Source organism: Polypterus senegalus, chromosome 2 (genome assembly GCF_016835505.1).
Source record: "Polypterus senegalus isolate Bchr_013 chromosome 2, ASM1683550v1, whole genome shotgun sequence".
Classification (NCBI taxonomy): Eukaryota; Metazoa; Chordata; class Cladistia; order Polypteriformes; family Polypteridae; genus Polypterus; species Polypterus senegalus.
In genome coordinates, this window is record NC_053155.1 from 88054497 (window position 1) to 88073310 (window position 18814).

The window sequence follows — 18814 nt, forward strand, 5'->3', positions numbered from 1 at the left end:
AATTTCGGTGTTCCCTTTGTTAAGGCAGGATTTACACCATGTGAATGGCTTTCAATCTGTTTGTTTGAGATCAATGTCTGAAATGAAATATTATAGATTTCATATGTAGCATGATCTACTGTTCAAACCACTTTGTATTGATCTTGATCGATGCCACAAGCTGGCAGTCATTCAGATAAGTGATGTTAGATTTCTGTGTCATTGGCACAACTGTACGTGTCTTAAAGCAGCTGATGAATGTAGGCTGTGTTAGAAATAAGTTAAGCATGCCAGCCAGCGGATCAACACATGTTCTTAATGTACAGAAGGGGATCCAATCTGGACCTGCAGCTTTATGAGACCTGAGTCTTATCAGAGATTTCATAGCATGCCAATGTGAGGAGAAGTTAGTCACCAAGTCTCACTGTAGTCCTACTGTCTGTGGGCTATTTGAGCATAGAAGATGTTAAGGTCTTCTAGCACAGGTTCAGCTTTTTATTGCATAGATGACATTGTTTTTATAGTTTGTAAATGCTTATGCCCTATACCACATGCTGTGGGACCAGGGATGTATTCTGCCTGTATTCTACACTTATTCTTTGCAGGTTTTAATGCTAGCCTTTGGATGTCTTTTAGGCCAATAAAGTATATCATACAAGCCTGGTGTTTATGTTATGTTCCACAAAGCATGTGATACATAATTTATTTTCACTGGTCCAATAGTGTAGTTTATGTTTGTGGAAATGCTTATCCCTCCTAGGTCGCTGAGCATATCATCCCAAAAACCTTTGCTTTATTATTACCTGCAATATACTTTATAAACAGCATTATAATAAATTTTCTGAGTGACACATTGTTGTGAAAAATCAAGCAAAATGACACCTTTTATTGGACAACTAAAAAGATTACAATATGCAAGGCTTTCGAGGCAACTCAGGCCCATTCTTTATTTTGTGTTAGAAGTTCAAGGCCCCAGAGACAGAATGAAACACTATCCAGGGCAGGTCTCTGACATTGCATTCTTTGTAACTCAAAGCTGAGTAAAATGGATGGATTGAACTTCATGCCCATTCAGTCTCTCTAGCCAATCTTGCAATTTTCTCTATGCCACATTCATTTTACATGCAAAATACTGTAGGAGTTGAACCTATCAATTCTGTTGGTGTCAGTTTGATGATTCTATAAGACCTTTAAGTCTATCATCATGAAGAATTTTGTGTTACTGAAGAGTTAAATAGTACTAGGGTGTTGTACCGTGTTAGCCATTATGAATGTAGAGAAAAGCCAAGCAAAATGACACCTTTTATTGGCTAACTAAAAAGATTACAATATGCAAGCTTTCGAGGCAACTCAGGCCCCTTCTTCAGGCAAGATGTAATCAAATAAATAGAATCAAATATTTTTGCTTTGTGAGGTTGTGAGAACATAAGGTTCTGACCATTGCAGTACATTGTGTTTGAGCTAAGCTGGTTGAAGAGGAATGGACCTATGAGTAAATATTTAGTGAATGTCACAAACACAGCAACTCAATACAATATAAGGTAACAAACCACTCTTTTTTCCTTTTTGCGGTTGCCTGTTTTTTTTACCACAACAGTTCTTATCATCTCCATCATACCTTGACTTATCTCCTTGTTTCTGTCTTATTTAGTGTTTTGTGTTATATAACGATCCACATGTAATTATGGTCAGGTGTCTTCATGAAAAGCATATGACGTATAATGGGATTTGAGTCAGGAGGTGAAAAAGCAATACTTCCTTTGTCTAATCTTGAGCATATTGCATACTAAGCTCAGTTATGCATCTGGAAAGCATATTTACATACAGCATCTGCAGTTACCCTTCTGCCAGGTATTTCAGTAATATTGCTTATTTAATTTAAAATTGTTATTCAAAAGCATAAAAATATATCTCTGTATTTTTATAGTACATCTAGTAGCCCTTATTCGTTTTGTGTACTTGTAGGCTAAAGATGCAATCTTTAGGATACAGTGACACAGTTGGTCTTGCAATGGAGAACAGCCATTTAAAGTGCCTTAGGAAAGGAGGAGCTTTTGGAAGGTAAGTTGTGTTGGTGTCTGTTAGTTCCTGAAATGGCATGTCTTATTTTCAAATTCTGAAGATGAAAATTTAAGGACTAATGTTCAAATTTAAATCTTACATCTAAAAAAAATTGATATACAGTCTGTATGTGAACTGTATGCATATGTATTATTGCATTATTACTTGCATTATTTGTATTAAAAGCATACACAGAAGAGAAGAGTTGCATATTATCGACAACAAAGACAGGACATCAGACAAACTAAATAGACAAACATATAACACATAAGAGGCTGACTATTTACTGGCTATTTATAGTTATAATTTATCTTGGCACAGATTAACAGCTTTATGATACCAAGCCTTCAAGGATAATGTCAGATGCTGTGGGGAGTTTCATTTTCTTGTTCCAGGCTCAAGTGGAGGACTCTTCTTGAGTTGGAATGCACTGTTGCGCTTTGCTACATGGACCTTTGTTCATGGTGTGGTGTGATGGGGCCTTCTTCAGTTTGCTGTTAGGCTCTTTGCTGTGTCTTCTGCAACTGCATAGGAAAAAACATTACACTTTCTGGCCCAGCAGTGTAGGTATTAAAGTTCCATGTTGCTCATTAGTCTTCTCGGATTGGGCTCAGTCACTGTCACAGAGCTTGCCTTGTCCTAGTGCTGCAAGTAGAGGCTTTGGCCCTCAGCTTCCTAAGTGGGTTTCAGAATGTAACATAATACATATTGTATTTTTTCAATTAATTTATGCTATACAGTATATTCTTCAAATACTATTTATTCTTTATGCAATAGTTTTTATCAGCAGAATAGGTTTATTTAACTCAAACTCATTTGAAACAATTTAAATAAACAAGATGGATTCCATTCAACAAATACAGCAATTTATTTTTTCTATGACAACTTGATCCACCACAGCCAATTTAAGGGAGTTTTAAAAAGATGAATAATTATGGATTGTTTTTAAAAAAAATTTATAATTAATTTAGAATAGTGTGAAGAATTTTGTAATTATTTTGACATGATTGAGACTTTGGTATCGATCAGTATAAAATCCCAATTACATACACAAAAACACTGTGGCAATAATGTCTATGAAGCTTTCTGAGAATTGTGATCTAAACATTTATGATCTGAGGATTTGTCCATCCTTCTGCCTTTTTTTCACTACTTGGAAATACTTTGCTAGCTGGCACATTATTCTCAAATATACTGAAGATGTCTGATAAATATTTCAGTGTGGTTCATATTTAATTCTATACCAGGAACTTTAAAGGTTATATTGTGAAACTGAAACATGTATCAATAATGTGTATTTGGTCTTTTTAAGCAGAGTGTGTAAGACATGTCCCAAATCTAAGAACAGTTTCAGAATAACAATAAAGTGAATATTTTACTTTTTCATTTTATACCAAAAATGCCATTCTGTGTTTAAGTGTGCATTTTGTGTGGCTTGTGTAATAACCATAATTATATGCTCTTTTTTGTAGACATTTAGTCAATTCCTTTCTGGTGATAACACAACTTGGGTTTTGCAGTGCTTATTTTGTTTTCCTGGCAGAGAATGTTAAACAGGTATAGCTTATATTATTTCTCTTTTATGTGTAATTTTCTTGATGGCAATGTTTAACTTAATTTCTTCAGTGCCCAAAGGAACAGTGACAATGTATTTTTTTAAAAGATGAATGTTGAGCTTATTTTAAAATGCATGGCAAACATGCCTTCAAAGATTTAACTACCTGCCCCGCTGTGTAAGGGATGGGGTCCGGAAGGGAGGAAGTCATCATAATCAGATTCAGAATTGGACATAATGGTCTAAATACAACATTATTGAAAAAGAGTAAGCATGTATCAGGGAAATACAGATGGTGTGAACTTGCAGAAACTGTTTTACATGTATTATTTGAATGTAAAACTTATGAAAAGGTGAGAAAGCAGACTATAGGAAGTAAATGAATACTTTGGTTGGATATGGTCATAGGTCTGAAATTAATTTTAGTAAGATACTGAAGTACTTGAAGCATATTGGGATATATAATGCTATTTAATTTAGAACGGTTAGGTGACTAACTGTGTGGGTTTGCATGGTGGATATTGGGTTCACTATCCTGACTTCTGTTCACTCTTCAGTTCAGTAGGTGGTGGTAGTGTATCTTTAAAGCTGGCTTGCCAGTCGCCAATTAAAAGAAGTAAAGGAAGAAGCTACCCCACATATAATAACCATGTGCTGTATAATAAAACACTAAGGTGTGTATGTCCAGTCCCACAGGCAATGTGATTGGTCAGTTTAGTTAGATGGGTTAGTTTGTCTTTGAAGACATGATGAAAGAGGAAGGGTGAGTATGAGATGCATGAGGAGGATTAAAGGCACACGATGAGAGAGTCTCCTTCAAAGTTGGAAAGTACAAAACTGGACAGAAGGCAAGAAAGGCGCCTCAAAAACAGTGATAGAAACTGAAAAGCAGGGTTTAAAGGAACGTGCTTGAGAGAGGAAGTGCCGGTGAAGAGAGGTTCAGAGGAAAGACTCTCAAAGTACATGCAGAGCAAGAGACAGTGAATCTTTTTAAGGTATTCTATTACCTGTCTTTGACAGGTACTATGGCTAGTATCTTAATAAAGCCAACAGCAGTTAAATATGCCAATTGTAGTTGGTTTGTCCGGTGATTACAATCAGAAAATAATACAATAAGAAAATAAGACAAGCTGATGCTGAACGTAATTCCGAAGTTAGCTTGACCAGACCCATGGAGGAGATTTTAAATGTACCTTACTACAGTGAGCGTTCCTTTTGTTTATTGAAAGAAGGTGTCCAGGGATTAGAGCTCAGTTCAGGATGATATGAGAACAATTTTATGGCACAGCAGATGAGTACAAGTAAGTAAATAAATAACCAGTAAATACTGAATCAAAACCCCTTTATCTGGAAGAGGTTACGTTTTTGGTTGTTTTACTTTATTGCACCAATGTTCACTCATGTATATTTTGGAAATAAGCACTATTTGTTTTTTCACTTTGGCAATCTAATGGCATTGATCTGGATATGGAGAAATTAACAGGTGCTACCCTTTTTACATAATAAATTAACCTTTTACTATTAATAATTTCTGCCTAATTGGACAGTGTTGGTTTGGGTGTCTTCTGTGTAAAACTTTTCTTTTGTTCCGTGTCCGTTTTTTTTCCACAGGATATAAAGTCATGCAGTTAAATTAATTAATGGCTGTAAACCTTTCTGATGTATATGCCAATGTGCACTTCAGTGGATTGTTTGTGTTGGATCCTACTTTTCCAACTGAAACAATCTTTTGGTAATATTATTTCACCTACATTTCAGGCAAAATTTATTGATCACTCTAATACAGTTTATTTAAAGAAATACACATGGTTTAAGTATGTAAATGTTTCTTAGTTTGTTCCTCTTATAATATTCTAAATAATTAATATAGGTACTCTGAGCTTGAGTTCATCGAGTAAACTGAATACAACTGAATAACAAATGTTTATATTTGAAGACACATTTTCATGTTTATGTTGCTTAAAAGTTTGGAGTATTAATTGATTCAACTCTGTGCTCTTTATGCTTTGTTAAAACCAACATGTTGTTTGATTTTAGGTTGTGGAAGGCTTATTGAGAAACAGCACAGCAAATTCTAGCTTTCCAGTCGGTGACAGTGCTGCACCAGTCCTGGAAGTGTGGGAGGTGGATTTGCGGCTTTACATGCTTTGCTTTTTACCTTTCTTGATCATCCTTGTCTGCATTCGGGATCTTAAGCATCTGGCAATTCTATCATTTCTCGCAAATATTTCCATGGCTGTCAGTCTTGTCATCATTTATCATTCCATAGTACAGGTAAGCCTGTTGGCAGGGCAGAAATATCTGAACGTCAAATACATTTGCTGTTTACCATATCATCTTCACAATTTAATTGAATAATTCATTTAGAAAACATTTTCAAACAATTGTCTAATTTTAATGGTTTCAACAGACTTTAGTTGGTTGATGTAATCTTGACATAAGACCATACTGTAGGAATATAACAAATGGAAAAAAAATGTTATTAGAAAAGTCACCGATCATTAGCATTAGAGCTTATTGTCCCAGCATTTTATCCAGGGATTTTTATGGCCTAATTAATTATGTCATTACATTATAAGTGAAAACTAGTGCCAGCTCTCTGAGCTCTCTTTCAAAGTGAAGAGCACTATATGAAAAGTAACTAAATTGAAATTTAGTGCCTTTTTTTAATTCCACGTTTTAGTATTTTTTTCTATGCTTCTAGAACCCTTTGCATGAAAAGAATTCCTGGTCCCTGCCTTAAATGCACATCTCTCTAATTTCAACCAGTAATTAACTTACAAATCATAATACATTTTTGTGATGGCGGCATTCATGGGCTGTTGTTAGTGCTGCTTCCTTGTTGATCTAGTTTCCTAGGTATGAATGTGGCACTGTCTCTGTGAGGATTTTCCTCTCGTTACTCTGATTTGCCTCCTTAATCACAAAAACATAAATAGGTTCATTGGTGATTCCAAATTATCCAAGTTTGTGTGAGAGGCTGTGTACATGAGTGTGATTTGTACTGGTGGCCCAATTCAGATTGCTTCCTGCCTGATGCTGCCTTGGTAAGCTTCAGTCCCCAGAAACCCTGAATTGGGTTAAGAGTGTTTAAGAACATAATGTAATTTTTCCAGACCGATGACTATCTATGCAGCTTTTGAGAAATTTGGTGAAGTTGATAAGTGGCCGAAGTTTCTTTCTCATTTAAAGTCTAAAAAGATCATCTGCTTTCATTTGTCAGAAAAGGACATGGCCTTTAGTCCGTGGTTGCAATAAGCTGTTTCTAACTATTGCGTTAATTGCACTGATTTGATTAAGGAGCATTTACTTTTTCACACAGTGTCAGTTAGGGTTGGGTGACTTTGTTTATTCAATTAATTACATAAGTATATGTTCGCTCATCGGTCCTTTATCTAATTAATTTTTGTGAAAGACCTGAATACATTCATTGTCAAATGTTTGCAGTAATAGAGAAAATCAGGAAGGTGGCAAGTACCTTGTTACAGCACTGTAAGTGGGAATAGTGTGAAAGAGTTATTGGAACATAGGGAAAATGCTCATTTTGACAATATAAATTCTCCCAACTAATTTAATATATCTTGTTTAATTCTTTTCTTCAGATTTCTAAAATCATATTTAATTACATCTTTATTAATATTATTTTCTTTTTGCAAATGTGATTCCTAAATATTAGAATTGTTGTGAGCCAGTTAAAGAAAGATTTTTAAGTCAATGCTAAAGAGACTTAATCTTAAATCTAGTGATTCAGTGGGAAATACACAGTATATCTAATCAAAAATATAATGATGAATATGGATCAGTAATATAATACTTTATCATCTGCATAAATAGATACAGTACATTTTCTTCATATTCTTCCATTATGATCCCCTAAATATCACAGTTTGTTTGCAGATATAGATAAGAGGTTGAATGGCAATGGCAAATGGCAACGATAGCTCTGCCAGGTTCCATATTCTAAAACAAAATATTTAAAGTGTATAGTATTTACGTCAATAGATGCCTGTTGGTTAGTTTAATCCATGCACATATATTAGGCTCAGACCCAAATTTGTATAATACAGTAAATAAAGGTCCCATTCATCTGCATCTTCATACGAGACCTATAGAAGTTTCATATGTGCAGAAAAATGTTTCATTGAAGATTTGATAGTTTTTGTGTTCCTTTAACAAATACCGCTTGATCTGCAAAAATATAGATGGAGGGACCTTTCACATTCACAAGTCAGGGGGGCAGACTCCTTTTGGGGTTGGGGCTACCCTGTTCAAAAATCTCATATACAGGTTACAGATCAATACCTTGCATTCCTAATTTGTTGACATTATTTAATATGTGCCTAATTCTAATTTAATTGTAATATTCATTGAAATCAGCTTGGTTGAAGAATTAGTATGACTATAATACATTTGCAAAATAACTATGATTTTGTATTGATAATTTTATTTCCGCTCATGTTGGTTTAGGATTTGAAATGCTGCTGAAACTCGGTCTTTAGTCATGTTAATTTAATTTTGTGTCAATCCATTTTTTAGCCCTGCCTGTGCTATTCACATCTCTTAGGGAGAGGAATTGTGTAGGATTGTTATTTGCAAGTTTCACCTTAGACAAATTCTGCTTAAGTGCATATATGTTATCGTACACATTTGTTTTGACCTTGCCGGTTTGTTTTGGGAATGTTCAAGGATTCAGCAACTAACATAAATGAAAGCTCCTGAATCCATTTGGGATCATTCATTTCCAGCACAGTTTTCTATTTTTGACTCAAGAAAAATCAAATTGCATTTCATAAAAACACAAGTATGACTTCCCTGTGCAACTAACTTACCTGTGTGTAGTATGGGAGGTAACGGCTAACATTGCACTCACTTAGCAAAGAATCAAGCTGGCAGTGGTTGAGTCCTTTTGCCAGGGTGAAATTCACTATTTTGATAATGACACTCATGAAATGATCAATTTTAAGTAAATTCTGGCGTAATGACTGTTTATGTATAGTACAATGAAATGTGCAAAAACTTTTACCTCCTCTGGCAAAAAAAACTGTCCATATAGTAAAAACCCATGCTTTTTTCCCCACACATTGATAGTGCACCATCAGTTGCCATACTAACAGCATGAGCCCAGTTTATCCAAGGATCTAACCAAACAATTAAACCTATCACTAGTAGTAGTTGTGTCCATCAAAAGTAACACTTCAACAAACTCTTCAATGACATTCAAAAAGTTACCAACACTTCTGATGAAAAGTGAAAGTTGAACCACATCAGTAACATCAGCCTTGTCATCCATTGCAATGGCAAAACAAATAAATGCCTTTACTTTTTCTTAGAATTGTCTGTCCAAGTCTTTCACTAAGTCCATTAGTCTTTCTGCTATCGCATTTCTCAGCATACTTAAGACTGCCACTTGTCAGTACACACCAGTTCAGCTGCCCTCAACATGCATGTTTTAATGACGTTCCTTTTCGAATATGGCTTTGAAGCTAAAGCAATTTTGGTAATAATATAGCTTACCTTCACAGCCGCATCATTTTGCAGTATTACTGCATTGCGTTATAAGTGTTACATTTTGTGAAAAAGCCAGCATTTATTAAGATTAATCAGTTGCTGTTTCTATCAGTGTTGTTAATTGTAATATCTTGTTTTGTATGTATTTGTGATTCATACTTACAGTATATCAAAATGATTTTACCTGAGGAACTTCTGTTTGACAATTACCAGATGTTTCTAAACATCACTAGAGTTAAAAAAAAGGGCTAAACTGATAGGAAGCTAATTGACAAGTTCTGGCTTTGAGCCTTCTTCTTTACTTTGGGTTAATTATTATTAAAGATTTTCCACATTTGTTAATTCTGCCAGCTTCATGGCTCAATGAATTGACTTTTCTTAAACCTTAGTAGTACTAGGGTGTTGTACCGTGTTAGCCATTATGGATGTGGTAATTACTGTATGTGGATGTGGATTACATCTTGCCTGAAGAAGGGGCCTGAGTTGCCTCGAAAGCTTGCATATTGTAATCTTTCTAGTTAGCAAATAAAAGGTTTCACTTTACTTAAACCTTAGAGAAGATTTCTTTGTTCTTTGTATATGTTCTTTCTGTTCTTTTAAGAATATATTCAATAAAAGGTAAATCAAATGCAATAGTAAGTATAGATTTTACATTTTTGTAGAGTCATAACATCACCCTTGTAGTAAATGCACTTTATGCACCTACAGCTAAGTGCTCATAACTTATTGCTACAAGTTTCAAAGTAATGCTTAAAATGCCTAATTAGTGTCAAAGCCACTGCTCCATGTTGCAGTGCCAATTTATAGAACAAGGAACAAGTGTTCTTAACTTGTTGATTCAGACTTGATTACCTTTCACAAGAGTATGCCATTAAAGATTTCTTTTACAATACAAAAAACATTAAAGTACTTCAACAGGAAGATAGCTGTGAGTTTCCAATTTGAATTGCAAAGACACAATAACGTTCTGCAGTTGTTATCTATGCACATGTTTTACATGCTTTGAAATGAGTTAAGCTGACAGATTTGTATTTTTCATTATGCTGAATGCCATTTTATTGCCAAAAATGTTTAAATATGTCCAGGTTACAAAGTAATATGTATATGTATGAAAACCTATATGAGGTGCCCTAATGACAGTTTTTGTGCAAAAAAGTTGTGAAAAGTTGTGATGATGCGGGTTTGCTGTATGCTCCCATCTGCTGTCGGGGAGCCCTTGAACCTTACACCGTCGGTAATGTGCCTCACTGCTAAGCTCATCGGTAACAACAAAGCAAGGGAATGTTGAAAAAGTGCTTTTATTAAAACAATCAACAAGGTTTTCAAATTAAAGTGCAGTCTCCAAAGTTCCAATAAATAATCCATAAAATTAAAAAACAAAAAGTTAAAAACAATAGAAAAAAGTCTTCTTAAAAACAATGCGGTTAAAATATAGCAGGAATCATTCTTTTAAAAAAAAAAACAAAAAACAAGAAGGGGAGTGGCCCTACTTGCAGCTGACCTTCACTCTGCCTACTTCAGCTACTTCATGCGCGTTTTCTCTCTTTCTCTCTCTCTCTCAGCGTCCCATCCTTTCTTTCTTTTTCCTCCCCTTCTAGCCGACTCACGCTTCTATTTATCAAGATAAGCAGCCCCAGGAACAATCAGGAATGCGGATGGTCTCTCACCTGTGCACTTAGGTGAGAAACGCCCACATCGCGAATCGCCCAGAGAACCACTTCCAGCACATAACCACCATGCCCCCTCACCAAGTAGCAAGCACGGTGATTATTTATTTTAAAACTGGCCTTTGACAGGAGCTGTTGACTCGCTATACCACAAACGTGAAAATTCACAGTGAGTTATAGCACGGGTTGTTCACTAAATGCTAGCAACTGGTGCACTAATGCTCATGGATGGACAGTCGTGGCTTTGTCTCGAGTGAGGTAAACACGGGGAGCGCGCGGTGTTCTAGAACGCGAGTCGTACTCCAAACAAAGGTCGTATACCAAGCAAAATTTTTCATGTCCAAACAGGACATACACCAAGTTGGACTTATTCCAAAGCAGACGTATACCGAGGTACCACTGTATGTGTGTATATATATATATATATATATATATATATATATATACACTCACCTAAAGGATTATTAGGAACACCTGTTCAATTTCTCATTAATACAATTATCTAATCAACCAATCACATGCTGGGTGCTGGGTCTTAGCTAACATTAAATAACACCGTGGACATCGTGAGATCGCACGAGATAGCACAGGCACAGCTCAGAAGCTTCAATGCATGAAGTCTGAGCGGCTCACGTGAACTGACTATGAACACAGTACACAGAGAAAGCAAGACCTCTAAAGAGCACGGAGAGTTTTGCTCACGTGAACGTGTCTGCAAAAAGTGGCGTTTCCTGCACTGCAAAAATACTACAAAAGTCGGGCAGCCGGCGCACGCACGTAGCTGTGCTGGCCTTTGAGATGCTGACTGCGCTTCTGCCTTATGTGAAAGTAAACACTTTTAATTTTTTTCAACCTTCCCATGAGCTATAGCCCAGACAACTGTAAACACGGGATCCCATTTCTAGACCGCGGCAAACTAGTATTAAGGCACTTCGCACTTTCTTTTACACGTATACGATTATGAGGTCGTCAGGTCGGATTATGAAGACACGCACAGGAGTGGAGGACCGACAGTGCCATCCCGGACAGTTAATGGCAGGGCCGTCTCTCCAGTCTACACGAGACCCACCGCGACACTCGTATTGTCAGCGAAGACCTCTCTCTACACTATATTAAAGAAAAAGGCAAGTTTCCTTTCTTTACACCTTTTTTCCTTTTATCCCCAACCAAAGCCTTTCTCTCTTAACACTGCAGAGGACACAAAAATGATTTTCTTTTAATTACTGGTAATACCGGTAAGGCACATTACCACAAACAGAAATTTGGACATTCACATAGAAAATGTAATTTTCAGTTAAGGTCAGTGTTCACGATTCCACCATAAGAAAGAGACTGGGCAAAAACGGCCTGCATGGCAGATTTCCAAGACGCAAACCACTGTTAAGCAAAAAGAACATTAGGGCTCGTCTCAATTTTGCTAAGAAACATCTCAATGATTGCCAAGACTTTTAGGAAAATACTTTGTGGGCTGATGAGACAAAAGTTGAACTTTTTGGAAGGCAAATGTCCCGTTACATCTGGCGTAAAAGGAACACAGCATTTCAGAAAAGAACATCATACCAACAGTAAAATATGGTGGTGGTAGTGTGATGGTCTGGGGTTGTTTTGCTGCTTCAGGACCTGGAAGGCTTGCTGTGATAGATGTAACCATGAATTCTACTGTCTACCAAAAAATCCTGAAGGAGAATGTCCGGCCATCTGTTTGTCAATTCAAGCTGAAGCGATCTTGGGTGCTGCAACAGGACAATGACCCAAAACACACCAGCAAATCCACCTCTGAATGGCTGAAGAAAAACTAAATGAAGACTTTGGAGTGGCCTAGTCAAAGTCCTGACCTGAATCCAAATGAGATGCTATGGCATGACCTTAAAAAGGCGGTTCATGCTAGAAAACCCTCAAATAAAGCTGAATTACAACAATTCTGCAAAGATGAGTGGGCCAAAATTCCTCCAGAGCGCTGTAAAAGACTGATTGCAAGTTATCGCAAACGCTTGATTGCAGTTATTGCTGCTAAGGGTGGCCCAACCAGTTATTAGGTTCAGGGGGCAATTACTTTTCACACAGGGCCATGTAGGTTTGGATTTTTTCTCCCTAAATAATAAAAACCATCATTTGAAAACTGCATTTTGTGTTTACTTGTGTTATATTTGACTAATGGTTAAATGTATTTGATGATCAGAAACATTTTGTGTGACAAACATGCAAAAGAATAAGAAATCAGGAAGAGGGCAAATAGTTTTTCACACCACTGTATATGTGTGTGTGTGTATATATATATATATATATATATATATATACAGTATATATATACTGTATTTATAATATATGCAAGATAGATTCTTCACCTGTTCGCTGGTCCTTGGGAAAAGCATTGAAAGTGTAAATTATATTTTATTTTTAGTCTGTATGATTGGTGACATACGTTTCTTTAACTACCAAAAACCGTTCTCATAATTTAAGTATCTATAGTACATATTCATCATCTCTTCAATCTTTTAATATCATTCTATCTGGTGCTACAATAAGCCATATATACATACATGATGTCAGATTTTATGACTTAAAGCAGTATTTCCAACTGGGTGAATAAAAAACTTTATATCATTGCTTCTTTCCAGTACCAATGCTTTCTTGATCCATAAAGTAGTTAAAGCAGCAAACCAAAAAAGTTCATTCACTCATCATTTTCCTATAATGTGCTCACTATAATATACAGATATGGAGGTTAGAATAAGTTCTAACAACACTGAATTCAAGGCAGATTCAGTCCTTAATTGGTGGCTAATCCATTGCAGAGCACATTTTTACACTCATTTTCTCTTACTCACATCAGACTGACAAAGAGTTGCCAGTCAAGGTAACTTGGATGTCTTTGGGATGGAAAATCATGTAGACAGCGGCAGTGTCAAGATGTGAACACAGGAAACTGGGACTGTAAGACAGTAGAGTAAACTTTGCACCAACATTTTACTGTAGTAATAAAAAGCAGCTGGTAAATTACAATATATACTACTTCCATTAATCGCTCCATCAATTTTCAAGTTATTTTATCTAATTTTTGGTCTTGGGGACTGGAGCATGTGTGGTCAGCATTGAATGCAATGCAAGAACCAATCCTGGATGAAATGCCAGACCATAGTAGAGTACACTTACACATCAACACCTACTCATACAATGTGTTGCTTGACCTGCAAGTAATTACTTCACTGTACTCTGTACCTGTTACAATACTGCTACCACCAGCACCACTACTACCACCAGCCTAGTTCAAAGTTACAAGTTAATCTGAATTTTTTTCATTAAATTGTAGGTCACGCATTTCAGCTCTTTTTGCTGGAAGTTTTCTAGGACTCTGGTAATTTAATCGACATAGCAGTATGGGGAGTAAAGAATAAGTGACAAACTTGGTTGTGGTTGTATATTATTTTGGCAGGAGGTCATTCCCTCCATATAACATGCATTAAAGGTTCTTTCCTAGAATGATTCAATTTCTTGAATCAAACAAACAACATTCAACTCAACCTGTACTGTGTTTCTGCTTACCAGACTTGACGGTGATCTAAAGCAGTGTTTCTCAACTTCCTGGTGTCGCAACACACTTCTTCCCTTTGGAGAGTTGGAATGTGATTGTCAGAGCAGAGCAGGGAGGGATTAAACTAAATATGATTAGCAGAGGGAGACCCACTCATGACCTAATTTACAACCCACTTCGTCCCACTACCATTATAAACCATGCCAAATCATGACCCACTGGCAGCAGTCCATGACCTGACCCTGACCCTGAGAAACACTGGTCTAAATAGTGTACTCACAAAATAGCTGAGGCTAATAGATACTGTAATTACAAAGTGACACTCTCATTACTCACTGGCAAAAGAACATTATATGGGCACTACTTAGGGGTTTCCCTCTGTTTTGTCCTATAGTGACTAGAAATTAGAGACAATGATTCTGTTGTTCCCTGCTAAGAAACTATAAAGTCTTATTTAATACTGTAGCTAAGCACTTATTCTAACATGGTAGGGAAGTATATTTAACATAAGCAGATGCAATAGTTGCCCTAAATAGAATACAATCTGGACAATAGGCAGGGATGTGTGGTGATTCATTAGTCAGCACAAAAACAGTAAATCTGGTAATTCAGTCACTCATAATAAGGTACTATTTTGTGTCCCACTTCAGGAATCAGTGTGAATCTGCCCAGGATTCTCTTTTTATTTCTCTGCTCTGTATCATTCCTCAGCTGATTGTCACGAGTTTTAAACTACTACAGTACATGCACTTGATTCATTTGACTGGGCTTATGAACACTTGTTTTCCCTATTTAATTGCCTGGATTCATTAATTTGCTCCAGTATTTGAATATTAATTGAAATGGAGGTGCAATCTACTTGGCTGAAATGGACAGTCTTATGAAACTAACTAGGAACACTGCATTTTGTGCCTGTCTTGAGGCTTGCAGCACCCACGCTTATTAAGTCTTACTGTTTTCTTTGTGGGATCTATGCTTGTAACATCATAAGAGAGGTATAAGAGGCAGATGGAGGCCCAGTTTGGAATATTCTTCTGCCAGATACCCCCACCTCCCCCCACAAACACCGCTGGTTAACCTTGAGTGAATGTATGCTGATGGCATCCACTACAATGTATAATGAAGCAGACTGATATAATGTCTACCATTTTATCTGAAAGCAGATTAAAAGAATCACTCAACAGTAAGCTGATATAAAGCCATCCATCCATCCATTGGGAAGCGACCTGGGAAGCGAACCCGGGTCTCCTAACTGCAAGGCAGCAGCGCTACCCACTGTGCCACCGTGCTGCCCAGCATATAAGTCAAGGTCGAAAAATATTATAAAACTAGAGGGAAGTCCCCAGCTCACTTCACTCACCAACCCCCCGGCATGTGCTACACGGAAGCCACTTCACGTCTCTGCCGCTCGTGTATGTGGATTTCACTTTCACCAAATAACAAATTTTTTTAATTCTCCCAGAAACACCTCTTCATTGGGAAGAAACACAACTTTTTCCTGTTGGCAGCACAAAGTAGATGATCTACAAGTCTCCGGCTTAAAGTTTAAATCTGAACAATATATTTGATCTCTTTTTGCTGTTCTGTTATTTCACAGAGGAATAATTTCTGTTCATTTTTTGAGACTTTCAAATTTTAGTACTTTCATTATCTCTAACCTACTCCGCATGTATATCGCACCAACGTTTTTGAACCTCTTTATGATGTTCTACTTTATCATCTACTTTTTATCTTTTATTTGCGGCCCTGAGCATAGTTAAATCTCTTGGCACAAAGTCTTGTCTTGCGGGACTTGAAAGTATCTCTCTGAAAAATTCATGCCTCATCCCAGGATTTTTTTATATAATAGAGAGATATGGCATCTTGCATCACTGCATGATAAATTTTCTTTACAGTAATGCATGTATTTATACATAGAACACCCTGTCCATCTTGCATTTTGTGATTTAGCTATGTTCATTTAGGAGCATGTGCAGTAATGTGTGAGACCAGTCAGAGGTAGCATTTGGTTGTACTTATAATTTTGAAGTGAGCGTTAACTCCAACAAGAGGCATAAATTAAAAGGAATAATAATATTTTTTAACTGTGAGGAAGAAGAACAAATTAATGGCCACATGTGTCTTGAGAACAATAGTTTATTGACACCCAGTGCATGAAGTAAGCAATAAGCGGTACAGAATGTACAAAATGCATGCATTATCTTTACTACTAGGCTCGTTTAATGGATTAGAGACAAAGAGTGCATATAAGAAGAGAATGCTGCGTATGGGAGAGTAAACCAGTGAAGTCCCTTGAGGTCTGTCTAATATTCCTTCTAATTTCTGGTAGTTAGTTTGATTCAGGTATATTAAGTATATTTCTGACATTGCAGAATTTTGATCATATATTTTTAATAAATACATGGGATATTTTACAATTTAATGCAAGTATATACTTAAATAAAGTTGTATCAATGGATTATTAAAAGCATAAGGAAAAGGACTAAACGTAACTAAGGATTAACTAAATGCAGCTTAAAGCTTGACCATGTGAGGGTTGCCTCATCTTAAGAAGAACCATCAAGGAAATAATAAGGTTAAAATGAAGTAAATGAGTAATAAACAACCCCTTTAAAAATGAGAACAAACTAGTCAGAAAGCCTATGAAGCAGTGATAAGATCAATGGGAAAACCCTTAGGACACCCCTATTAACAAAGCAGTGTTTAGAATAATGGAAGATTCAACGTGTACAAAGATACTGGTGGCTGTAGTCGATTGGCTAAGAGAGAATTCTGCATATTAAGGGTCACATGACGTGATGCATGTGATTAGCTGATGGTAATAGAAAAATATAAAAGGGAATGATTTGTTTTATTGAGGGCTCACTCCTTGGACTGAGACATTTGTGCATATCTATCTGCAAATAAAGAATTGTTCTGTATTTTCATTTGGTCTCTGAGAATGATTTATTTGAAAGTAGAGGAAAGTTTTCTTTTTTCCACAACAACATTCACACACCAAAATTTGAGAGAATACAAATACTGAGGAGGCAACAAAAACAATTCAAAAAAGCTTGGCTAATCTCCAAAACACTTGGAAAATGCAGCCTACTGGTGAAAAGTGTAAAGTGGATAAAAGTAATACTAATTATAAGGCAAGGTGTGCAATGCTGTAATATAGAAAGCAAAGCCTGAAAATGATTTAGTTGTTTACTCAATATAATTTTCTCAATTATCTCATCAATGAGCAGAAACAATAGTAGAGACAAGTAAAATGTGTGATTATATTGTTAAAGCTGTTAAATATAAATTAAGGGATGTTATGCTCAGAATATATAATGTGATAGGGAGGCCACATTTGATGTACTGTGTAGTGTGATGAAAAATGACACAGCAGCACTTGGGGAGAGAGGTGGAGCCACTAAGTTCATCCTGGGAGGAAAAAGCATTTCTTCCTGTGATAGACTTTGGCAGTTTAGCCCTGAGCTATGAGCAGGTCTTCACAATTCTCAAAGGCATTGATAAAATGTATCCATCAAAATTCTTTCATCTAAACAGTTATTCACATTTGATGGCACCAGTGGAAATTAAGGGGGTATGCATTTAAAATGTTAACCAGAAAGCATTTCTTTACATCTGGCATACTGGGAATCTGAATTAAAATACCCAGTCATGTAGTTGGGAAAGGAAACCTTGCTGAAAAAAAAACCCAAACAGCAATTTAGCTGATGAGCAATATGGTCTCTTCTTGTTTGTGAAACGTGTTCTAATGTTTTATTTATACATACTGTAGTGTTGGCAGTGCCTATTTATTTGTACCTCTTACTGTAATTTAGAAAGCAAATTCAGAAAGTATTCAGACCCCTTCACTTTTCATTTTCAATTTTTGATTTTTAATAAATTTGTAAACCTTTCTGAAAACACATTTTTACTGGCTATTGAGTTTCGACTGATGTCCAAAAATGGCAAATTAATTTTTTAAAAGTAATTTAATCCACAAAACAATAAAGTGTGCGGAAAGTGAATGCTTTCTTATCCCACTTCATATTGTTATCGCCTAATTGCTTTTTGGTCTTGGTTTTGGAATCTTAGTTAACACACTGTCTAGTAGGAGAGTGCATTCAATGTACATGTATGTGCCTAACTGTAATATTGGTTCTAAAATCATTTGTATGGATTTTTTTAGTATATACTCAGTCCAGCTATGCCTGATTGAATGTATATCAGTTATAAGAGAGCAAATGATCACCAGGTCATAGATTTTTATGTGACCAGCAAAATATAAATTGCAGAGATTAACATTATTAAAGTCCAAGTAGAGGAAATTTAATAGCTTACTGAGATTTTAATGTGCAGCCTTGAGGCTTTGAAATCTTGGCAGTTGGGTATTACACCTCCCTGCCAAAAAAGATTATTGACATTTTACCACCCAAGACTTAAACAAGGACCCCCAGGAAAGTAAATAGATTACATGTTTTGTACCTATAACAGAAAAAATGTCTGGGTCTTAGCAACAGTTATCAAAGCAGAAAC

At 36.2% G+C, this 18814-nt stretch overlaps 1 protein-coding gene across 3 annotated transcripts in view; it reads left to right on the forward strand.

The window, feature by feature from the left end:
* slc36a4 (solute carrier family 36 member 4) overlaps nt 1–18814 on the forward strand; it is a 786828-nt gene that overhangs the window by 43286 nt on the left and 724728 nt on the right. For all 3 annotated transcript variants that reach the window (XR_005632559.1, XM_039744147.1, XM_039744146.1), the window contains exons 6-8: nt 1945–2040; nt 3513–3597; nt 5633–5869. Coding sequence is in view for 2 of the 3 variants with exons in the window: in XM_039744147.1 (XP_039600081.1) it covers nt 1945–2040; nt 3513–3597; nt 5633–5869 (418 nt within the window). In the remaining variant the exon portion in view is untranslated. The remainder of the gene's footprint in view (nt 1–1944; nt 2041–3512; nt 3598–5632; nt 5870–18814) is intronic.